This window comes from Pinus tabuliformis, chromosome X (genome assembly GCF_031772625.1).
Source record: "Pinus tabuliformis cultivar Carrire ecotype Pingquan chromosome X, CPIR1, whole genome shotgun sequence".
Taxonomy (NCBI): Eukaryota; Viridiplantae; Streptophyta; class Pinopsida; order Pinales; family Pinaceae; genus Pinus; species Pinus tabuliformis.
In genome coordinates this window covers 1324306590-1324330520 of record NC_142308.1, presented here as the reverse complement: position 1 = coordinate 1324330520, position 23931 = coordinate 1324306590, and the positions used below count along the sequence as shown (strand labels likewise).

General features: G+C 37.8%; 1 protein-coding gene across 4 annotated transcripts in view; it reads left to right on the top strand.

Moving 5' to 3' along the window:
- Positions 1 to 23931, top strand: part of LOC149144964 (putative cyclic nucleotide-gated ion channel 20, chloroplastic) — a 550668-nt gene that overhangs the window by 397292 nt on the left and 129445 nt on the right. For all 4 annotated transcript variants that reach the window (XM_089450166.1, XM_089450165.1, XM_089450163.1 and 1 more), the window contains exon 11: positions 13959 to 14091. In XM_089450166.1, coding sequence (XP_089306292.1) covers positions 13959 to 14091 — 133 coding nt within the window. The remainder of the gene's footprint in view (positions 1 to 13958; positions 14092 to 23931) is intronic.

The window sequence follows — 23931 nt, the reverse complement described above, 5'->3', positions numbered from 1 at the left end:
TGCCATGAATTAGAACTTGATCTTCAATGACTGGTGGATTAACCATGTGAGTATCAATCTGATTATTAATTTCCCTTTCATCCAGGCTGTTAGAGTCGGTCTAGTAGCCCTCCATCAGCGATCAAAACTCTTTGCATTTGCATAAGTAGGTGTCTCATCAGTGTCAATTTTTGCATCCCATTAGGCATGCCATAACCCTGATGGAGGAGCTGGTGTCTTTGTCCCCCTCTTGGCATTGTTGGATCAAAGTCATTTCAGTCCTTAATCTCTTTCAGGCTTGTCTTGTCTTGTCTTGAGGTCAAATTCCTAGGTCTAGGGTTTTGGTCAAGTTTGTTTACAAGGTCATGTCTCTGAAGGTCAATAAGTGCTCAGCAAGCCAAAGGGATGATTTTCAAAATGTTTCTTCGCAAATTTCTATCTTGTACAGTTAATTTTCACCTTGGATTTAAAAACCTTGTTTTTAAAGCCAAGGTCATTTTTCAAATTTTTGTAAAAAGTGATGAAATTTCAAAAAGCTTCCAAGGACAGCATGTAACCCTGGCTCCCTTGCCAAGATCCCTCAGATGATATCCCTGCAAAAAGTATCGAGCAAAAGCATTAAATGAGTCAATTCCAGGACAAAGGAAACCAAAATGGTCAATTTTATAAAGTGTCAAAGAAAAACATTATAAAGTGGGTTTGGGCATGAAATTAATTCAAATCAAGGTTATAAAAGCCCAATCTCCCTCCATCGAGCCTCATTGTGCATCTAAGTCACTTGCAAGAGAGATTGGGCGAGAGATTGGACGAAGTTTTTGAGCTGGACAGGCGCGCGACCCGTCAGACCGGGCGCGCGACCTGTCAGAGGCGCGCGACCCGTTGAGTGCCCTCCGACAGTGCAAATTTATAACGGGCGTGACCCGTCAGTGGCGCGCGACCCGTTGGGTGAGGCGCGCGACCCGTCAGCGCCCTCCTTATAAAACCGCCTGCAAATTTCACCAAGGAGCAACAAAATTGCTAAATTGCCTAAGGTAGGCCCTCCAACTTACAAATTGCTGCTTGTTATGGTTAAAGACATCATGAATACATGTTTTAAAGATCTCATTGTGCAAGAGAAAAAGCTCTATATGGCTGTGGTTTAAAATTGTAAAATATGCCTAGGGTTTTATGCTGTTTTAAGGTTTTTCCCTTGTAAATCATTTTTCCCATTTCCCATGTCATTTTCCTTGTCTTTCTATATAAATTTCCCTTTCAAATTTGTAAAGAAAACCTAAACCCTACCCCTTTTCCCTAAAAAATGAAGAATCAAGCCCTAACCCTACCTCTCATTATACCCATGTAAACAATGTATATAATGATGCATATGCAATGATTTTTGCAATGTTTTTTCCCTTAAATCCCTGTTTTATATATTTATTCCCATTTTCCCTTTAAAGGTGTCCCTCCCCTAACATTCCCCTCGTGCTCCTTGTCCCCTTGAAACAGCATATAAATCAGCATTTTACAAGGTAGAAACAGCAGTACATTTTGGCCACTCTGCTCCTTAAACAATGTCAGAAACCGAAACCTATGAGCAGAGTGATGACCAGGCATCAACTTCGGAGATTGAGGTACAGAGGAGGCCTCATAAGGGTGGAAAGGGTGGTCATCATAGGCGAGAGGAGCCCACCTCTTTGACAGATTTACAAGCTTGTCCTATGGCAGTCTCATGTTTCCAGTACATGTCTTGCTATGAGTTTTGCGAGAGGATCTCTCGGATTCAGCATCACAGAGAGTTGGCTCGCCTATTTGTTTTACATTTGCATGATGGACATGTCAACCTTGCCGGGGTGGACTTTACATTGACACCCGAGATGATTGCACAGACCACAGGGATACCTAATGTCGGAGAGGTATGGAATAAGCGCAAGGTGTTGGACAGTGTTCAGTTTGAGCCTTTCGTTAGACCCGCACTCATGAGACACTTGACAGGTGTGTTTCCCTTCAGATTTCTCAGGAGTGAGTGTGCTCCCATGATGAGGCTCATCATGCTCTATTTTACCTGTGAGGGCAGATTTTCATAGGTATATTCGTACCATATTCGCCTATTGATGCACTTCACACGGGTACGGATGATGAACATCCCTGTTTTCTTCTATCAGAACATTGAGAGGATGGTGTCCATGATGCAGAGGAAGAGCCCGGCACAGCAGTATAGGAGCCTTTACCATTATGGTTTGATTCAGCTTGTAGTATTACATCAGTTGGCTCAGCAGGGCATCTCATGGGAGGAGTTCATCTCTCGTGAGCTTTTCACAGCACCACCACCGCCACATCCTGAGGTTATTCACGAGGAGGGAGGACCATCACAGCAGCATGACATCCCCGTGACTAGACATGTCAGCTCCTTACCATTGGTCACTTATCAGAGAGGCCAAAGGGCCTTATTTGCAGCAGCTCGGAGAGTACTTTCTCCACAACATGTGGAAGGGGTCTTGCCTTCTTCATCGGCTCAGCGAGTGTTATCTCCACAGCAGGTGGAAGGGGCCTCGCTCTCTTCAGCAGCACAGGTATCAGGGAGGGGCAAACAGCCCAGGATTGATGAGGGGCCATCAGGTGTTCCAGCTATCGAGCTTATTGATCTTGATGTCAGTTCTCCTAGCCTAGAGTCGAAGGAGATCATTCAGCACCTTAGAGCTGAAAATGATGCATTGCAGAGGAGATTAGAGGGGGCACAATGGACAATCTCATATCTAGAGCAGCGCAACAAACAGTTGGAGGATGAGCAAGCTCTTGATGAGTTGTGGAGGATCCGTAGTGACCGCAACTTGAATCGAAGAAGACCCGGTGATCCATTGCCCGCTGAGCGAGAGTCCATGCTTATCCAGCTCAATGCTCACTTGGAGAGGTTGTTGGCTAAGGCCAACCAAGATAAAAAATTGTTGAGAAACATGAAGAACCATTATTGGGCGAGAATGCACGTGTGCAAGGCAAAGATGAAGATGTTCCAAAGGCGGTTGGTCAAAGCACAAAAACGGAGAAAAAGGTCCGACCCCCTCCACATCTTGGCCGAGGCTTCCTTGAAGGAGCATGGCACTAAATAGCTCAGCCCCAGCACAAATTCCAAGAAATTTTGAGCATTTTGGGTCATTTTTGGTTTTTTCAGGCAAAAAACAGGTTTTGTCCCCTCAACGGGTCTCACCCCCCGTGCGACCCTTCATCCTGGCAACTCCATTTTGCAAAAACTCAGCATTTCCAGATTTGTCATGAGAAGTTATATATGCTCATCCATGGCCAAGAGATTTTATGAAGTTTTGGGCCTCCAGAAAGTCAAAAAACAAGCAAAAAATGACTTTCTGCCACATTTTTGAGACACAGAAAGCAGTCTTGGGAGATTGCAATTTTGGAGGGGTAAATGACCACCAAATTCAGAAATTCCAATTGGGTTGGAAAGTAAACTCACAGACCTTTCCAACAAGCCTACTCTTGCCTCATTTGGACACCTGAAAGTGCCCCAAAAGTGCTCTCAAAGGCGCGCGACCCATCAGGATTTGGCGCGCGACCCGTCAGGCAAATTGCTCAGGATTTCAGCCTACAGCTCAGCAAAATGCAGTTTTGACTGTGTTTGACTTTTTGGAGTTGATTTTTATCCTTCTTGTTGTAAATGATGTAAATTTATGACACTTTTACACTTATGTATCTCTTCTGAAAGATTCATTCATGAGATAGGTGAAAATTAAATGAATGAATTGGTTTCCTAGTTTATAGAGGCAAGTTGTTTTGACTGCCTAGTTTTCAGTGCTTAGTTTAGAATTGGTTGAAACAACTCCTAGGATAGTGAGCTCGACACCTAGAGGCAGGGAAAGATGTTAGATGATCTATATTATGTACTCTCTTGCTCATTTTCATGGTTGGACTCTTGAGAGAGAAGCTATCATTGTATTATTCACTGTATCTCTGCAATTTTTGGCTAAGGAAGACCAGGGTTTTGCAGTCCTTTTTGGGATTCTTGTGGTTACATGTATTGATGGTGTGTTTCTCTATGTACTTGTAAGTGTGTTATGTGAATCATTTCCTTTCTTTTCCTTCTGCACATTAAACAAATGAAGTGTTAAAGTAGAATTCATGACTGTCATGCTCTGCTTTTAAGTTTGTTTAATTTCAATGTTTTCTGTTGTTTAAGGAGAATTCAAAGTTATTGTTTGCTCTCCTTAGCTCCTCACCTGTCTTTCTCATCCATTCACCTCAATCTAAGGCATCAATACTGTATCCTATCTCGCCCCAAAGAACCCCCTGCAGAAACTGTGTCCTATCCCCGCACCCAAAATTGCCACTCCTCAATTTGCCACCAAAAACCCTAAAAATCCCAAATCAACCCTTTTGATCAGTTTACTAGCCTAAAATCAGTGTTACCCTATTGGTTATCTCGCCCATTGAAGATCTTTATCGAGATAGACCGGAGAGAGCCCTCTCCCGCCCCGTAGGGCTAGGTACGAGGCTAAGTGGTTTGATGTTACCTTGAGGTTTACCTTTCTCAGCCTGAGGTGAAATTTCAAGCGCTAACACAGGCAATTTTCAATGGAACAAAGAACCTCATAACAAGATGGAGTTTGCTGTAACAGATAAGGAGGCTTTTGATCTATTGACATTCCTCGGTTTCTTTCATCTTCAGATTGCTGTTGAAATTTCTGAAACTGTATTTTAATGGCATCCATCTGACTAGAGTGTTCAACCTTTATAGCACTAATTTCCCTGGCATGGTTTTCTTACGTATCTTTTATTACTTTATCGTTCTCTTCCTTTATGGTCATCAAGCAATACTGCATAGAGTTTATCTCTTCCTTATGATTTGCTTGCATGTTTGTCATATTTTCCTCTAAGCCTGATAACTTTCTTTGCATAAAACTAATTTATGTGTCATGATTAGTTTTCATGGTCTCAATTTCCTTAGCATGCTGATTTTGCATAATTTCCATCTCCTTATTACGTTTTTCTAGGTGGGTGCATAAAGTTCTCACATCATTAGTGTAATTAGTTTGATTGACCTCCATATTTTTTACCAGCCGCATTAGTTCTTGTATAATTTGCTTCTGATCTTCCTTTTCATTGTCAACACTGTTTTTACAATTTGTCCCTGCTTTTCCACTATCATAGATTTGATCTGCGATGGTACAGGTGGATGGCACATTCTGATATGAAGAATTGTCTTGGAATCTTTCATCGACAGCTGGACCTTTTACAAGATTACTTTCATTCTGTTGCACAATTTTAGGGGCATAAGGCGAGCTATCTGGATCACCATATCTATCTTTAAAAGCATCGACAATGTCTTGTAAAGAAGTGAAAGAATCTTCAGGACAATTATTGAACTAGTTCAAAGCATCACCCTTTAAAGAATGGACAAATAGACGCATCTTGACATCTTCATGATTATATTGAGGAAATCTACAATATATGATCATTACACAAGTAAACCTGTTTAAATGTTGTCTAACAGCGACTGAATCACCACTTGAGAACAAAAATAATTTAGAAATGGCCTCTTTCGGAAAATCATGGAGATTATGAGTAAAATGACATGGTTTAAATGAATAATCCATGATGAATAGCTAGGGACCAAATGGATGATAGAATGAGATCTCTGCTCAAGAAAATCAATAGATGAAAGAAGTGGAGTCGCCACTTGAACAATGAATCTAATTCTAGGATCCAAAAATCAACCAACAAGCAGATATGAGAGAGGCTTCTTGTCTGGGAAATGAAAAGAAATGGAGTCGCCACCCAAACAAGAAACGAACTGAAGAGTAGTTGCTGATATGACGAAAGATAAGGCGATAAAAGATCCAAATGATAACCAAAAATGTTGAATCTGCCAGCTCAAATGAGAGATGAGAAAGATGAAAGAATGATGAGAAATGAGAAGATGAATGTCGTTGAAACGCCAGGAACAGAAAAACTCTGTCCTCGGTAACGGTGCCAAAAAATGTTGTCGCACAGATTGTCACGACAACGCTCAGATCGGGGGCTGTCACCCTGATCCCCGATCTCTCCGTTTAAGCCTGTCTCCCGCGGCTAAGGGGGGTAGACCCCATAGGAAAATGGATGACCAACTGTGAATCAGTTGGTTTGGGAGACACGAAAGGAAACCAGCACTAAGTAGATTTGTTAAATAAATAGACCAGTGCCTTGTGGAGTTAATGTTTAAATGATTAATTATCAGATGCTGCAGAAATATGAATTCATTAAGAGCAATCATTTATCATCAAAGCCTGAGCGAAGATTAACTTTTATCAAATGTGAGAAAATGCTTAACGGCTTAATGATACTCCAGCAATTTAAAATTTCGAAAGATAAAGTGCTTTGAACAATCATGTAAAATACTAACCAGAGACCACATTCACGCAGTTAATCCTCAGATGAACATTGAATCATATTAAACACTAATTCCCACGTCAAAATTTTTAGCCTCAGCATAAAAGATGAAACCTAAGAATTTTCTGAGCCAAGACTGAAATTGGCAAAAAGATTCCAAAAAATATTTTATATATATATATATATTTTTTTAAATAAAAATGAAACATTAAATCCAAAAAATGAACTAAACTAAAAAGGAAACCTTTTATCAAAATTTATATTTTATATATATATATATATATATATATATATATATATATTTTTTTTTTTAAATTTTAAAACAAAACTTAAAAATTAAAATCTAAAACTAAAAATATAAAAATCAAAACTAAGTCTAAAGTCTAAAGAAATTTTATGAATGAAATCTTTTTTTTCTCTCTTTTTTTTTTTTTTTTTTTTTAAACTTTAAACTTAAAAAAAAAAATAAAAAAATTCAATCTAATCTAAGACTAAACTATAAAAATTTAAATCTAAATTAATAAAAGCTTTAAATCTATTTAAAATAATACTAACTCAAAACCCAAAAATATAAAATCGACTTTTTTTTTTTTAAAACCTACAACATAAAAAGATTAAATTAAAATCTAAAAAAAAAAAAAATGAACTAAACTAAAGCATTAAATTAAAATCTAAATAATGTTAAAAAAACGTGAACTCAACTAAAGCATTAACCAACGCCTAACTAAAACTCACGCGACTCATATCAAGACCCAAGAAAAAATCGAATTTTGTGACTGCAGGTTCTGCGTAGTGACTGCGTGAGGTGCGTTTTTGCAGGTGCGAGGGCTGAAACTGCAGAGGGAGGAGGGGCAGCGGAATGAACGGTTTGAGCAACGTTTAAAGGCTGCGCAGAAAGATGGAGTAGGACAACACTGCGATGTATGCGTTTTTGTTTGAAGGGAGTCTCGACCAGGTAGCACGCAGCTTAGGGAGAAAGGGAACAACGGATTTGGCAGAGGAAAAATGTGCTGAGAGAGATGCGACGGAGCTACAGCAGCAAGGATCGACCACGTTTATTTTGCTTTGCTTGCAGGCTCTATATATATAATATTTTTGCAACTGCAGGTTTGAAATGTGCGCGGGGATGAATGGAACCATGACAGAAAAGAAATGGAACAAGAGGGCGGATAAGAAAAAAGATTGTTGACAACAGACAGATAAGAGGGTTTTGCAAGCTGGAACGTATGTGGGCTTCTCCCTTATATATACATGTGTGTTTTTCTTTTGACTTTCTAGGCCTGAGACCAACGTACACCTGAAAAAAAGAAAATTTCGAATTTTTCTTGCGAAATGAAGCCCCAGGAACAGCAGACAGATGGCTTGAAGAGACCCTCGAATTTCTCCAAAAAATTTGAAAATCTTTTTGGAGAATATCCCTGCAAAAATGAAACTCCGAATGGCAGACTGCTTGAGATTGCCTGATGAAACCCTAAAAAAATTCTCAAAACCAGTGCTTGGAACCTGCAATGGAAAAAAAAAAAACCCAGAATAATATGTGCATAAACAAAATCAAAACCCTAGATCAACATTAAATTTACAGTATTTACAAACTGAAAGCTCTTAAGAAGCCAGATTTATCAATAATCACAGTAATATTATCAGAATTTATATTTAATGTAAAACGCTTCAGAAAACCCTGCATGCATTCATAAAAAATATTTCGAATTATAAGCCCGGGATCAAGAACTGGCTGGTCTCTTTCAGAAAACACAACCCGGGAGTTGGCTGGTTCAGCTGAGAACTTCCCCTAACGCCCGGTAATCTGAAAGAAGGATTTCCTGCACATCTTAAAATCAACTATTAACATAGAAGGAGAAAACAATAGTGAAACCCCGTTCAAATGGAGATACCTGCCACTATATTTCAGAATCTAAACTATTATTCAAACCCCAAAGATCAGACAAGATACCTGTGCCTAGATCAATCTTCATTAAGCTATCATCAATGGCTGAAAATAAAATTATGCAGAAAAAAATAGAACAATCTTACAGCATTTTCAGAAGAGTAACACCAGCAAGATTTTTAACCCCAAAGTCTTTATTTATTGCACAAAAAATGACTATAAGAGAGCTTTCTTTAGTACCAGACTCTCAGATCAAATCTGATCTCAAATGACCCCTAGCACCCTATTTAAAGGAAAAATTCCCAACGGCTAGTTCGAGTGATCCACGTCAAAATGATCTCGACTTTCGATGAGGAAGACATCTCTTAATCTCATCCGTCGAATTTTTTTATGCATTAAAAATTGAAATTATGGATTTATTTACTCAAAAATATTATTATTTTATTATTTTTAGGTTTTTTCTTTATTTTTTTATTTTATTTTATTTATTTATTTTTTATAAATTTTATTATTTTTTTATTTTTTTTTTAATTTTTATTTTTCAGTTATTTTTTTAATTTTTAATTTATTTTTAAATGGATCCTCGAACTTAGCCTTTGGAAAAATCACCTAGGACCTAGGACTTAGGACTTACGAGGGGATTAAAACATTTTCTAACCCTCAAGACACTTTACATCATGACTTTTACAACTTTACATCTCAAGGGGGAGAACCCATTTGACATAGACCCTCATAAACCACCCAGTTCTGCGACACAACTATAATCTAGCAGATTAACACACTAGGATTCTCCTAAGATTCTAATGACAAAATCCATTCCGGCTTTGGGGTTAGGCTGAAGGAAAAGTCTGCCGATCATAGATCGGTGAGACAAAAAACCTTCCGGAACGTAGATTATCACTAGGTAATTAGGTCCACTTAGGCAATTTACATACACGACTCATATCTGCTAAGATTATTTACAATTCGCACATGCAGACTGGGTTTACAACATAATATGATCAAGTCGACGATGACTGTCGAATGGCACGGACATGTCGATTAAGTGCTATCCCTTTTGTGAAAAAAGGGGGTGTACTGCTATGGGAAATTGACACGTAGTGGTCAACAAACCTGTAGCCCCAAAAAGCTACAAGATGGGCAGGATTCTTGAGGAAGTTCACCCCATGAATCAATACATTGCTAGAGGAGCCCATAGCATGTAGTAGCAGGATGGATCAATGGCAGTTGGTGTAGTCAAGTGCCAGAGTGACAAATGCAATAGCTAGTAGCGGTCAGATTCTGAGCAACGCAGAGTAGGGTTAGCAGCAGTGCAGTTGGCATAGTGCAGAGTTAGCAGCAGCGCAGAGGCTTCAGTGGCAGCGCAAAAGCTAGCAGCAGTCAAAACTCGAACGATAGATGCATCATACTGACCACAGTTGGTTCAATATTTTGGATGCTTTTCCGTTGCAGTTGCAGCAGCAACAGTTTGAGAGGGTTGCAGTGCAAATGTAGTGTTGGCAGCAGTTCAGCTGGGCCAGTAGCAGCATGGATGCAGAAATCAAAGTTGCACAGTAGTTGGTGGGCAGTAGATCCAGACATCAACAACATAACAGGAGGTGTTACAGAGACAGGGTGTTGCTTCAATGGGTTGCAGTGCTAGAACACACTCCTCGCTAAGAGGGAGTGTTGATTTTTATAGCATCGGTTGTATTCTAGCCACGAAATTTGATGGAGAGGATAGAATACATGTATTCTCCAAAACCTAGAATCGTTTCTAGAAATTCCACCTAGAGATGAGTTAATTAAAAAATTAACTTTTTTTAATGGTTCCTAAGTCGAAACTTAGGAAATTTGATTAATTAAAGGGTATTAGTTAAGTCATGGTGAAATCTTCTAGAAGACGACATGGATCGGGTTCTAGTTAATCTTAGCCATCGATTATGTTTTAATCTTGGTCATTGAAGCCTCAACGAGAGATTATGAGAAGAACTTCGATGGGGGTTGTACTTGGAGCCACCAGGAATTCGATATTGCTGGGAAATCGAACTCCAGAGTAGCAGTTGTGAGTTGTCAGAGGTGATTCAGTAGTTTTGAAGCAATAAGAGAGGGGCAGGGATAGTAAGGCCGGAAGGAAGTTTTTTTAGTCTAGAGAGTGCATAGCAGAGAAACAGTTTACTCCACGGAGAGGTTGATGCAGTGCAGAGCTTTAGAGGGAGATTCGTATTTCCCAAGGAGAAGTCGAGTTTCAGAGGCAGGAGCCGGAGTGGGAGCCCGGAGAGCCAGAAGATTGAGTTTCCAGAGCAGCAGTTGATCAGTAGAGTGAGAGAGACGCTAGTTCTAGCAGGTTGACGCAGATTTGTGTAGGCTATTGCAGAGGCAACACATCTTGAGCTAAGGTTAGTGTCGGATCACTAGTGGAAGTGAGATTTTTCTCACTAGAAATTTGTCAGTCATTTTCTCTGTATGGAAAGCTAGATTTGAGCTTCCATAGATTTGTACTCAGATTTAGTACTATATAATAATCAAACCCTCAGCAGTTGCACGGGTTTTCCCAAGTTGGGTTTTTCTAGGGACATTTGTTCAAAAATAACGGTGTTTTATTATGTGTGTGCATCTATTCTTCCAGTATTTTTATTGTATTTGTGAAGGTTTCAGTGTATATGTTTCAATATTTGCCGTAGGAAACTGCAAGTAATTTGTTTGATTAATTAAACAAATAGAAGAAACATTATCAGTTACTGCAGTAGGATTCAGATCACCGAATTTTCACAGATACCTGTACGAATAGATGTTCCTACTACTAGCAATTGAAATAATAATTAGTGTTATAGTTCAAATTGTATCAATAAAACATCCAACACATACCACAGTTCAACAAATGAGAGACACCTTGAATTGAACCCCAAAGACATTTTAGTAAGTGCAAAGAAATTCCAGGAGAGCCTTGTTCAGTACATCAAATAATCGTTACATCATCCAAAGATGAAAATGAGGAGCTTGTTCTTTATATAGAAAATGAGAGAAGAAAACCCACCCAAGTGGAAAATTATGGCTAGTTGGCTTGATCTTCGTCAAAATAATCTCATTCATCGATCTTCATTTGAAATAACTTGATCTACACCATCGATTGGATTTTATTTTTTATTTTGAGGAAATTTTCGAATATCTCTTAAAACCGCATTTTTATTAATAAAAAATATAATATTTTGAACTAATATCCTCAAAAACTCCCCTTTGACTTAACCACCCAGGTCCAAGAGGTCAATTTCTCTTAAAAAATTCATTTTTCTCTTGGTGGAGGACCTCCAAAATTTAATTCTTTTTTGACCCACAATTTTTTTTATGATTTTCCACTTCGAGAGAATTTAATTTCTCTGAAATTAATATTTGAGTCAATTTAATTAATTTTTTGGCTAACTTTTTTCTTTTTATTTTGCCAGAAAAATTAATTGAAAGACTTAAGAGGGAATTAATTATATTTTTTCGCCCTCTAAGTGTGTCTATAATAAAATAATTTAGCCATGGTGTCTAGATATGAGTAACCAAGCACTAAATTATTCCTAAACACATTTTTACATCAAATAATTACAATTTAACTCAACCCTTAGAAGGGGAAATACACATTTGACATAGACCCTCTATATTTTACCCAATTCTATGACAAGACACATGATCTAGTATGAGAAATACATAGACTCGATAAACACTAGGACTCACCTAAGACTTCGTCAATGAGCTCCACCCTAGCTTTGGGATATATCTGGGAGAAAAACTTTGTCGATTTTTCGTGTTTACAAACACACATAATTTGGGGAGGTTAAAAAACTCCCTAGGATGAAACTCTTTGAGAAGATTCATAAGCTTACCTAGGTGTTATTACATGGCTTAATAGTCATACTACAATCATTTACAACATAAACTTGCAGAACTTCGGTTTACAATGATAAAATTGATGTTGAATGATTACAATAATCTTTGAAAAGATTTGTCAATTGCTTTGTACTCTTATTCTCGGACGGTTGACATGTACATGGTCAACACTCTCAAAAAGGGACATTACATAATAGCATTTCCATTGAGTCACTTATATCTTGAACATGTGTTTTACATCATCTTTATCATTTTTTAAAGGTTGTTCTTGGACAACATTATGGGAATCAACTTTCCAATGTAATCATGTGAAGGTGTTTTGGAGGCTATAATTTTGAAGTAGGACTCTCCATTTAAAATCATATCTGTTTTTTGATATCAAATATTCCTACAAAGGTATTTTGGGGGTTACAGTTCAAAATATGGACTCTTCTTTAAGAGCTTCTCTCCTCATCATCACATCTAGGATTTTGTCAAAATTCATCATCCTTGTATTTGGCAGCTGATCTAGGATTTAGTGACAATCATCTAGTGTATTGTTGCACTAAGGAGAAGATTAAAAAAAATTCCCAAAATCGTTGATGAGGGCCAAATTTGTTAAATTTTATACTCTACTAGGAATGAAGTAAGTTTTCATTAAGGGAGGAGAATAATGTTGTCTCTTTCGCTCAAGGGAGGATGCAATGTATAATCTCGAGTCTATGTCTTTATTATTATTACTAGGTAATAATAAATATTCCAATGTGACTAAGAAGTCACATCCATTTCATTATTTCAATATTGTAGTGCTCTAAACCATTTAATAAGATATTTACACTAAACAAAATATGAAAGCTGCTTTAAAGTTTAACCAGAATTCATAACATCGGAATTCATTAATTTGTTGCTGAGTACCTACCTGGTTTGATGTGGCTGAAGGTGCTTAAGAATTGCTCCCACTCTCGTTCCCACTACCAAAAGACCAAAACCTCCCAGCCAAACTGGGTACAACCTAGGTACTCAGTCCAGAATACTTCTCAATTGATGCAATTTGTTCCCTTGTGCCCAAAAACTTCAAGAACAAACAAGGCTCAGTCCTTACCTGTAATCTTCTGTTACAAATTTTCCTCCTCTCAACACTGTGCTCTCAAGCAGCAAAAGATCCCCCTTTCTGTCCTAGTCCCTTCTCCTTTTATTTCTTAGAACCACCGCTCATTCATCCTTCATTGCTTTCGCTGTGTGCCCCCTGTCTATTACGTGGCTCCTCATAGTGAATTAAGGAGATAGTCACACTTTATTTTGACACTCATCACTTTATAAGGTTTTAGGTGATACCAAACTATATTACGTAGTCCTTTTTTTATAGTAAGATTTATTTAATATTTTATTATATTGTACCTATTTTAATGTTTAACCTTTAGTTAAGAGTTACTTCTTTTATAACAATATCACCCCTTTTAAACTTTAATAATCTAATTTAGAACTTTTGGATAATGTTCTATGGTTACCTATTATGATGATGACGCATACTAAAATACATATTCCAATATATTTTTGGGAGTTAGATATTTATTAATATCTTCAACAATTATGTCTTTTATCCTATGCTTGGAATTTCTTCATAACTTAATATGACTACTAATGCAGTGTAGGTGACGCATGCATATGTAGCTATCATATGCATGCATCGTATGCATGCTAATAATTCACATTTCATTTGTACTAGTAGATGGGTCATTACAAATATATAAAAGGTGTTGCACCTAATGTAATATAACTCGCATTTGTGGTAATTGAATATCTTGCCTTTGGACATAATTTGCATGTGTTGTGTTGAGTCAAAAATGATATTTGATCCTAATGTTCTAAACCCATAAGCTCTAATATGTTTGTATTTTTTACTCCTTTTTAGGCGAGTTCGAGAGGAAGAGCGATTCAAGTGGGTAGTCACACAAGGTGTTGACGAAGAGAGTCTTTTAAAAGATTTATCAGAAGACTTGCAAAAGGACATTCGCCATTTTCTATATTTAGATTATTTAAAAAAGGTAATGTTCTGAAAAGGTATTTGGATAATGTATAGTTCACATAGAATTCACGTTAGACATGCTTAATGTAAGAAGGCGTCGATTATTCAACTCATTATTTGCTTATGGATAGGTTTGGGAATTACAAACACATGGAATTGAGATAGTTATTGATTTTATAAATTGCTTATTTGAGTGAAATCATGGAACTTATATCAATAGGTTGCAACACTATGCATGGGTTGATGGGATAAATCATTGGTTGGGTTCTTAGTTATGCAAAGCAATTGGGATAATAGCAATATATGTAATATGTTGAACGTAATTACTTTAGTGACCTTATCGTTAGAGATGACAAACTAAATTGAGATCAAGTCCCAAATTGGAAATTCTAAACACATGCAATTGAGTTCATAGTTATTTATTTTAGAAATTGCTTATTTGAGTGAAATCATGGAACTTATATCATTAGCGTGCAACACTATGCATGGGTTAATGACATAAACCATAGGTTAGATTTTTGATTATGCAAAGCAACTAGGATCACAACAACCCATGTAATATGTTGAACCCAATTGCTTTAGTGAACCTATAATAGAGATGACAAACTAAACCTGTGACGAATGGTACTTGTTACCGATCAATTTAGCAGGGTTGCCAATGTCCTTGCAGCCTGCTATGATTCACACGCACAAGATGAGGACCATTGTCACCTTGGCCCAAATCCATGCTCTTTAAGCTCAAATTCCTCAAAAAATGCTATGTAAGGATTCCCGTTGGTTTACTGTGTAAAATATGCAGAAAATAAATCTAAACCAGCAAAATATAACACTAAAAGGTGATGATATGTAATATGCAAATAGCCCAAATGAGTGTACTAAAAATATACCAACCAAATGTGTGGTTATTTCTGTGATTAGAGCTCTGGTTAGAGGGGTTTCTTTGTTAATTTCCTTCTTGTTCTGTGACTGCAAACTGTAAAATATGCAGAAAAAACATAGGGGTAGCAACAATTCCCCTTGAAAGCATCCATCCAATTAGTGTCATAACATTCTAAATCAAAGATCCATGGGTGGGGAGGATAAGATACATACTATAGATCCTTTTAAATCAATCTCAGTCCTTATACCAACAACAAAATGCAATATCCAGCAAGATGAAATTATCTTGATGAGGTTATAGGGTCAAACACCACTAGGTGCACAACCCAGAAAATTTCCAACAATTAAAATAAAATTATAGTGGCTAGAAAATTGCCTTTTTAGACTCTAGAAACAAGATATTATCAAGTAAAATCAATGCCAAGCCTACCTACAAGGTTCTAGTTGAGATACTAACTTGAGAAAGTGCTTGGAACCTTGAAAATCAGTTGGATCTATTGTGCTACAACTATATGTCAACACATATCATCAATAGAAAACTCAATATACCATGAAGAATGTATGGAAATAAAGCTCAAAAATGGGTATCTTGATTCCTAGCTTTAAGCTAGCTTTATTGCTCAAAACCACAAGCATAAAACTAACTTTTTGATGATAAAATATTGAAAAACAAACCATTTAAATAAACTAATCTAAAATAGAAAATAAAAGTTTTGATTTTATTTATAAAAAGTGGTTGTTGAAGAATGACTTGTCATTTACCACAATACCTTACCTCAAGTTTCCAAGTTGTGAGCCACAATCTTTCTTAAGTTGATCATGCAATTTGGACAATGAAGTGGGCTTGGTCTCAAAATGAGAATATCGCCTCCATCTCTGTGTAAAACTTCCCACACTTTTTGGATCCAACTAAAAGCATCCTCTAGTGAAACATTTCTGATCTTTGGGTCTAGGCCTTGTGTCTAGGCATTAGAGAAATTTTGAGGTAAAAATTGGGCCTCAAAACAAAAATGTACAACGGAAATCAACTTTATAAGAACCAATAGGATTCAATATGATGATGTCAACCATGGGGGATGATTCACCATTTTTTGAGTAAAAAGGTAAAGAAGATAAAAAAAAATAAAAAATAAAAAATCTATTTTTTCAACTCGTATTTTCAACTTATCTCCCTACATTTTCACTCAAATTTCGAATGGGAGCACCCATTGGATACAAAATTTAATTTTGCATGCAAGGAGTACCCATGTTGCATACTTTCATTGAACCCTACTACACGAAAAATGTGAAATACATGAAAAAACGTGATTGCAATAACATTTTTCATGTATTTCACATTTTTCGTGTAGTATGGTGCATCGAAAGTATACAACATGCGTACTCTTTGGATGTAAAACTAAATTCCACATTCAACGAGTGCTCGTGTTCGTGCTCGAAATTTGAGTAAAATGGTAGGGAGACAAGTTGCAAAGACGAGTTGAAAAAGTAGTTTTTTTCTTTTATAATATTCCTTAGGAGGCCCATTTTAGATCTCAAAATTTCTCTAATGCTTGCAAAAGTTGCTCGCATCACCTTTGAACACTTACTCTAGGTTGAACAAGTTGTTGATGTAACTTTGGGTAAGTTTAACTTAAGAAAAACACATACTAATATGTTGGCTTATTGAGCTAAAATAAAACATAGAAAAAGTAAAGTAATTTACTTTAATGAATAGGTTTTAATCTTAGCCATTGATCTGAAGTGAGGCGAGATCTAATCTCGTCCTTCAATCACTTTGATAGTAGGGTTTGGGTTAGGGTTAGGGTGTTGATTCAATTTAAAGTTATAAAAACAAGGCTAAGGTGAGGAGAAGACACATAAAAACACAAAGTTGAGAGTGGCATCTCAGTGAGTGTGTGCTCGGTCTGAGAGAGTGTAGAGGGGTTGGAGATCTATATCTATAAGAGAGAGTAAATCTGTTGGATCAGATTTGGCATATTGTAATCTTTAATTTCTCAGTTGAGACATTGTCTCGGGACAGGAGCCCAAATAAGTTATGATTTTTTATTAATGAGGAACTAATTTGTTGGGTAGAAATTTGTTTGTGATTGTGATTCAAATCATAATTTGCTTCCGCTGAATATTATTTGTCAGGAATCTAGCTCTACGTTTATTTAGTGATTTATTGCTTGGAATTAAATATCAGGTGCTAGGTTTGTGTAAACTCCAATGCACAGCCTCTACACTTGTCAATTCTGAAAAATCTTGAATATATTTAAAAAAGGTTGAATGTCATTCTATTATTGGTCGCTAGACATGACCAAAATGTAGTTTAGCTTTAGGAAACTTAAGTCTAACTATTTTGAAATGCCAAGAAGGTCGATTAAGGCTCTATGAGACAAAGAACCATCTCTATAACAACTTTTCTTTCTCATATTTCTTGTTAATGATGATTATGTTAAAACATAAAAGGCATTCCCTTTTCAATAGGTTTTGCTGACTTTTATTGTTGTGTTGAAAACAACTATAAAATACTTTGGTTCTATAAAGAGATTAGATGTATATATTAGGCTAAGAAGGTATAAAAATAGGAATTTATTCAATCATTTAATACTTTATCCAAGTCATTGTTGTCTGATTATTTTCACAGTGCTTGAGGTTGGGATGGTGAAAGCACTAGACTTGAATGACTCTTGGAAACCTATGTACAATATGTAAAAGCTAAGATGACCTGAAAAATAAGGACAAGAGCAATAACCACAAGGCTCAACCCTTTGAAATGTTATATTTCATGTTTTTTTCACATGGAGGCTTTACTTCTTGTAATTTTGTTGCTAAAAATACAATATTTAAATCAATAAAGACCCAAATTGAAACCCAGTATACAAAACCCTTGTTTTGAAATGCAACTTCTATAACAGATTTAGAATCAGTGCAATCCAAAAATAATGGATGGGAAAAATGATGATATTGTCCAATTATCAATGTCCATTATTGTCAAATCAGAAGATATATGCTTGGATTATCCTTGAAATTTGCCTAATCCATGAAATATTCTCAGAACATCCCTAAAATCTATCCAAAATGTCCTTGAAATCTGTCCAAAATGTCTTGGGATAACTAGGAAGTCCTTGAGTCCCTAGTGAAGTCCTCAATGTTAGTTTTTATAGCATCGGATGTTAGTTTTTGTCAGTGTTGATAATATCGCCGAAATATCGGCGATATTCGCAAATATCGCGATATTTTCGGCGAGCCGAAATATTGCCCCCGAAAAATCGCGATATTTGCCTGTTTTTAATTTCGCGCGAGAATTCCGATATATCGGCGATATTTTCTAAAATATCGCGAGACGACAGCAAATATCGCCGGCGGCCTGTATAAAACGGTTTATGAGTTTTTAAAGTCGCGTCATTTCGTTTTTGTGGTCGCTGGAGACGGAACCGTGCTGGTATATATGGTGATCTAGGCCCTGTATCAATCACAAATCACGTATAACAGAATCCAACAAATTGTATCACGAAGGTTTTGAGACATCGTAAATCCAAGTCCGCAGAATAGCATATAAGATGGCAATGCTTTCATTATCAAATTAAATAATACACGAAAGGAATTACATACATGTACCATACAGGATGCAGCACAAGGATCCAAGTATATACTGTATGTTTTAAAAATTACGTTGAAAACATGGATAGATAGTTAAAAGACGTGATAAAGTACAGTGATACATTCATTTTAATGATTAATTCAAAACATATATGGCAGCTGGACAACCTGCACCAGACAAATATCAGCTGATTGTGCTAAGTTTCATGTTAATTGCTTGCTCCACTCTGAGGCAGCTCAATAGACCATGCGCTTGCTAACTGTATTAACTTTAAACCATTCTAAGACAGAGCTTAAGGTTGTCTAATGGTAATCAAAATTGCTTGTAATGTAATACTGAGACCAAGGGCTTTAAAGTTTTAAACAAGTTACCATTCAATGGTTTTAAACTTTTAAATGAGTTGGATCTGATCTAAATATCCAGTTTGAGATTACAGACATTTCTTTCATTGAATTTCACGGTTTCCTTTATCTTGGAATGTAACTACTAACAACCCCTTACTATTTTGAATTTTCATGTGAAATGAGGTTGCTGTCCTAAGGAATGATATCTAAAGCACTTGATCTGGTTAATCATTAAAACTTGAACATAATAAACAGCATAATAACCTATGATACAGATATATTGTTTAATGATCAGTCTTGCACATCTAGAACAGCCATTGGTGATTGATTTATGGTCTGATTTGGAACAGCTATTGGAACTCTGCATAATGATGAATGGTTTATAATTTCCTTCTATTATTCCAGTTGGGAGTTATTATCTGTTGTCTACTCTTGTCTCAATATAACACAGAGATATCTCAGATTCTCAAATGCACCTACAGTCCCAAATTTTTACTTTCACCTGTAAACAGTGAACACAGGTTTTTCTTTCATTTGAGCCTTGTTTTCCATCTTGTCTGCCTGCAATCACAGAGTTAGTCCAGCAAATACAATTCCATCTTGTTTTCCATCTTGTATCGCCTTTGAAGTTTGATGTATCATTTCTATTTGACATCATATATATCAATGCCTTCTTCATATTTATGTGCCAATGTGTTTAGTTCATGTTGTTATTGCTTTATATGTTTAGAAATCTGAAAAAAATGAATATATTATGCATTTTTTATGATTGCCGATATTTGCCGATATTTTGCCGATATTTTCGCCGATATTTCCGATAAGATATTTTCCGGACCCTCGCCGATATTTTCCCGATACCGATATTATCAACACTGGTTTTTGTAGCATTGGATGTGTTATAGCGTTGAAATTTTGTGGAGAGGCTAGAATACATGATATCTCCAAAACCCAAAATCATTTCTGGAAATTCCACTTGGAAATGACTTAATTAGATTATTGGTCAATTTTTAAATATTTCCTAAGTCTAAACTTAGGGAATATGACTAATTAATCAGAATTAATTAAGTCAAGTTGTGATTGTTATAGAAACTCACATGGATCGACTTCAAGTTAATCCTAGCCATCGATTAAGATATAATCTTGTCTATTGAAGTCTCAACAGAGGATTATAAGAAGAAGTCGATGGGGCTTCGAGAAATAACTTCTGCAGTTCGATTTCATGAACAAACCGATTTCCAGAGTAGCAACAATCAGTTGCCGGAGAGAGAGCCATTGAGATCGAAGCAGTGATTGAGAGGTAGGGATAGTGAGTCGGAGGAAAGTTTTTCTAGATCTAGGGAGGCAGCAGCAAGTGAATTATCCCAGAGAGGCAGTGTTGAGGGACTGCACAGTGCTTCAATCAGGCAGTTCGATTTGGTGAGGAGAAAAATTTATTCTCAAATCCAGAGGCCTAGGAGTCCTAGAGAGGCGATTTTCTTGGCATCGAGAGGCAGAACGACTTCATCTGAGCCCAGTCCAGCGCGAGTTGTTTAGCCAGCTACGCAAAGCAGCATGGAGGCTGATGCAGTACTCCAAGAGGCCGAGTTTTTGATATGGAAATTTCAGCCAGAGATTGCTTATGGGAGAAGGGTAAATCCCTTCAGTAATTTAATCAGATTTTCTTATTGTTTGGATTGCCAGTTGGGCATACATAGATGTACTCAGATTTCACTGTTGCATAATAAAATAAACCCTCATTGCTGCATCGGTTTTCCCAAGTTGGGTTTTTCTGGGGACATTGGTCAAAAAATTACTATGTAAATTTATATGTGTGTGCTAGCAATTCTTCCAACATTTATTCTTCCGTAGTTTTATTTGTGTAGGTTGCAATGTGAGTTTTTTAGTACTTGCTATAGGAAACAATAAATAAACTGTTAAAAATTAATTTAACAATTAGGAAAATTATTTCCAGTTGTTGCAATAGGATTCGGGTTTCAGAATTTTCACATGGTATCAAAGCTCAGATGATCAGCGGGAGAGCTCAGTAGCGAAGGAAGAGGGAGTTTCATTGTTTAGTGTGGGAAGCAGATCGAAACCGCAGAGGCAACGTAGTCACCTTGGCCAAGAGGCCGAATTTCTCGAGGAGATTCGATTTTTTTAAGTGTGAGGCATAAAAATTCAATCTCTCCAGATCGAGGGATTCCAAAGGCAGAGGGAGCAACCAGTGTTTTTCACAGAGTAGATCTCTAGCTGGACGCAGTAGTTTTGTAACAGTTTGCTAGATTAGAACTAGCATTAGGTGGATGAAGAGCACACACTGAGGGAAAATTTTCCTCGGGGAACTTCTAGTCTCAAGAAGTTCGATTTCCCTTGCAGATCAGCAGTCATTTTGTGCAAAGTTTCTCACTCAAGAAGGGAGTGCAAATAGCTAAGAAGAAGGTTGTTGATTTTTGGTAGCATCGGATGAGCTCTAGACATGAAATTTGGTGGAAAGGCTAAGGCACATAAGATCTGGAAGACCTAGAAATCGTTTGGAGAAATTCCACCAAGATGAAGAGATATTAAAATAATTAATATTTTTAATGAGTTCCTAAGTCTAAACTTAGGAAAATTAAAATATTAATGTGTATTAATATAATATGGGTGAAAAATTTCTAAGTAATGAGGATCAAGCTAGTTCTAATCTTAGCCGTTGATTAGGGACTTAATCTCGGCCGTTGAATCGTTAACAGGAAAAGTATAAGAGGAGGCGTGAGAGTCAGTTGGAGGCACGCCAAGAGAGATCAGTCAGTTTGATTTTCTGGGGCGAGGTTTGCTAAGGAAATCTTGCTAGTGATCAATTGCAGCGAGGGGCATTTCAGCAAGGGATTTTCATCTGGTTGAAGAATACATAGCAAAGAGGCAGCACAATGTCGGAGATACAGCGCAGGCCCTGGAAGGGTTGACGCAGAGGACGCAGAAGGCCGTAGAGGTTGACGCAGAAGCCGTAGAGGCTGACGCAAGCAGTGCAGAGGACCGTAGAGACTGACGCTGGGCTTCAGAGGCAGTGCTGGGGAGATTCTGTGGGGAAGAATGAGAGCAGATCAGTCGGGAGAGGGTGACGCAGTTCCGAAGAAGTGCTTGGAGTAGCATTCGCTATCCAGGACAAGGAGCAGTCAGAGTCACTGTGGGGTTGATCATCTGGTTGCTGATTTGCCGAAATATCTATCTCCGGGTAGAGGTACTACTGTCGAGGATATTCTCTGTTGGGTGAGCCATTTCTAGCACCCTAGTTGTATTCATGAAATCTTCTTAATAATAAAACCCTCATATATGCTACATTGGTTTTCTCGAATTGGGTTTTTCCGACGATGATTGTCCAAAAATAACGATGTCCCTTGTGTTATTGTCTCTGTTTATTTTAGTTCATGATTTGTATATTTGTGAAGGCTACAATAGTGTTTACTTCGATATTTATGTAGTTAAATAACTTGTTAATGTAAAGAACAAGTAAGAGATAGTAAACCAGAAATTGCAGTAGGTGTTTCTGATGTGTTAGATTCAGGAATTTTCACATGGTATCAGAGCGATTGCATATCATAGGCGACTAAAGACACCAGCTGGGAAATTTGATAATTTGCAATAGAGAAGCAGTTGTCCCAAGAAACAGTGTTGTTCCAGAGCTAAAGAGGCAAGAGGAAGAGTGACATAGTTCAAAAAGGGTGACGTAGAGGCTCACGCGATGCCTGCATCAGCACTCTGAGCCAGGAGAAGAGCCAGTGTAGAGGAAGAGGGGGGAAAATCAGGCTCACGCAGAGCCACGTCATCTTTATGTGCCAGGAAGGATTGACACAGTTGGCTGAGAGGAGCTAATTCAGCCCACGCAGTGATTGCGCAGGGCCTGAAGAGCTCAGATTCTTCAGTTGCCAAGGCTAAGCGAGCTGTGCAAATTTTGATTTGAGGAGCTGGTGGGACGTTGTTTCTATCAATGCAAAACAATGTCTAAGGAGACTAAACCAAGGTAGACGGAAGCACTACCTTGACAGATTTCTGGCCAAGAAATCTAGATCCTAGTTGCAGTGGCAAAGGAAGATTGGAGAGGAGTGATTCGACAGTTGGCTGGAGGATTTCCTAGAGGGAAAGCAAGACTCAGAGGGAGTCTAGAGAAGAGGAGCAAAGATGGCAGTGAACGGATTGAGGGATCAAGATAAATTGGATGGGGCTTCCAATTTTGTCATTTGGAAGACCAGGATCCGGGCAATCCTAGATAAACATCGCATCAAGGACTATGCCTTGAAAACAATAGTTGTCCCAGTTGACCCGAATTCAAATGAGAAGTATGAGGAGGCTGAGGCGAAGGCGAAATGCATGATCTTAGACGGAGTCAACGATCATGTCATACCACATATTGCGGAGAAGAACACAGCAAGGGAGATGTGGTAGATGCTGACCACCTTATACCAGGGCTCTTCCGTGCAGTGGAAGATGTTATTGGAAAATCAGTTGAGGTCATATCAGATGCAGAAAGGAGAGGAGATAGATCTGTTCCTTCTTAGGTTGCAAGGAATTCGCGACCAATTGACTTTCGTGGGGTTTACACCAGATTCAAAGTTCATGGTCAGGACTGCTCTGAATGCAATCTCCGAGGACTGGGAGACATTTTTCCAAAGCATTTTGGGTAGAGCGACTCTTCCTAGTTGGGAGGAGATGTGGGCAGCTCTTCGACAGGAAGAGCTCAGGAGATTGACCAAGGCGGGGAGTAGCAGTAAGGGTGTTCGAGTCAAGAAAGAGGAGGATGCAACTCTAGCATCAGCGGGGCAACAGGGGGTTCAGAAGAGGAAGAAGAAAGACATCTCCAAGGTCAAGTGTTTCAACTATGGGGAGCTGGGACAATATGCCTCTCAGTGCCCCAGGAAGAAAGGCAAGGGAGAAACTTTCGACTTAAAGGCTGCTCCAGCAAAGGTGGAGAAGGATGTCGAGACTAATGACGATTGTGCCATGAGTGCTCATGCGCCTCTAGAGAAGAGGTGGGGAGACATAGAGTTGTAGTTGAGAGGACTACATGCAGGGGCAGGATCCTTGAGGTGCCCAA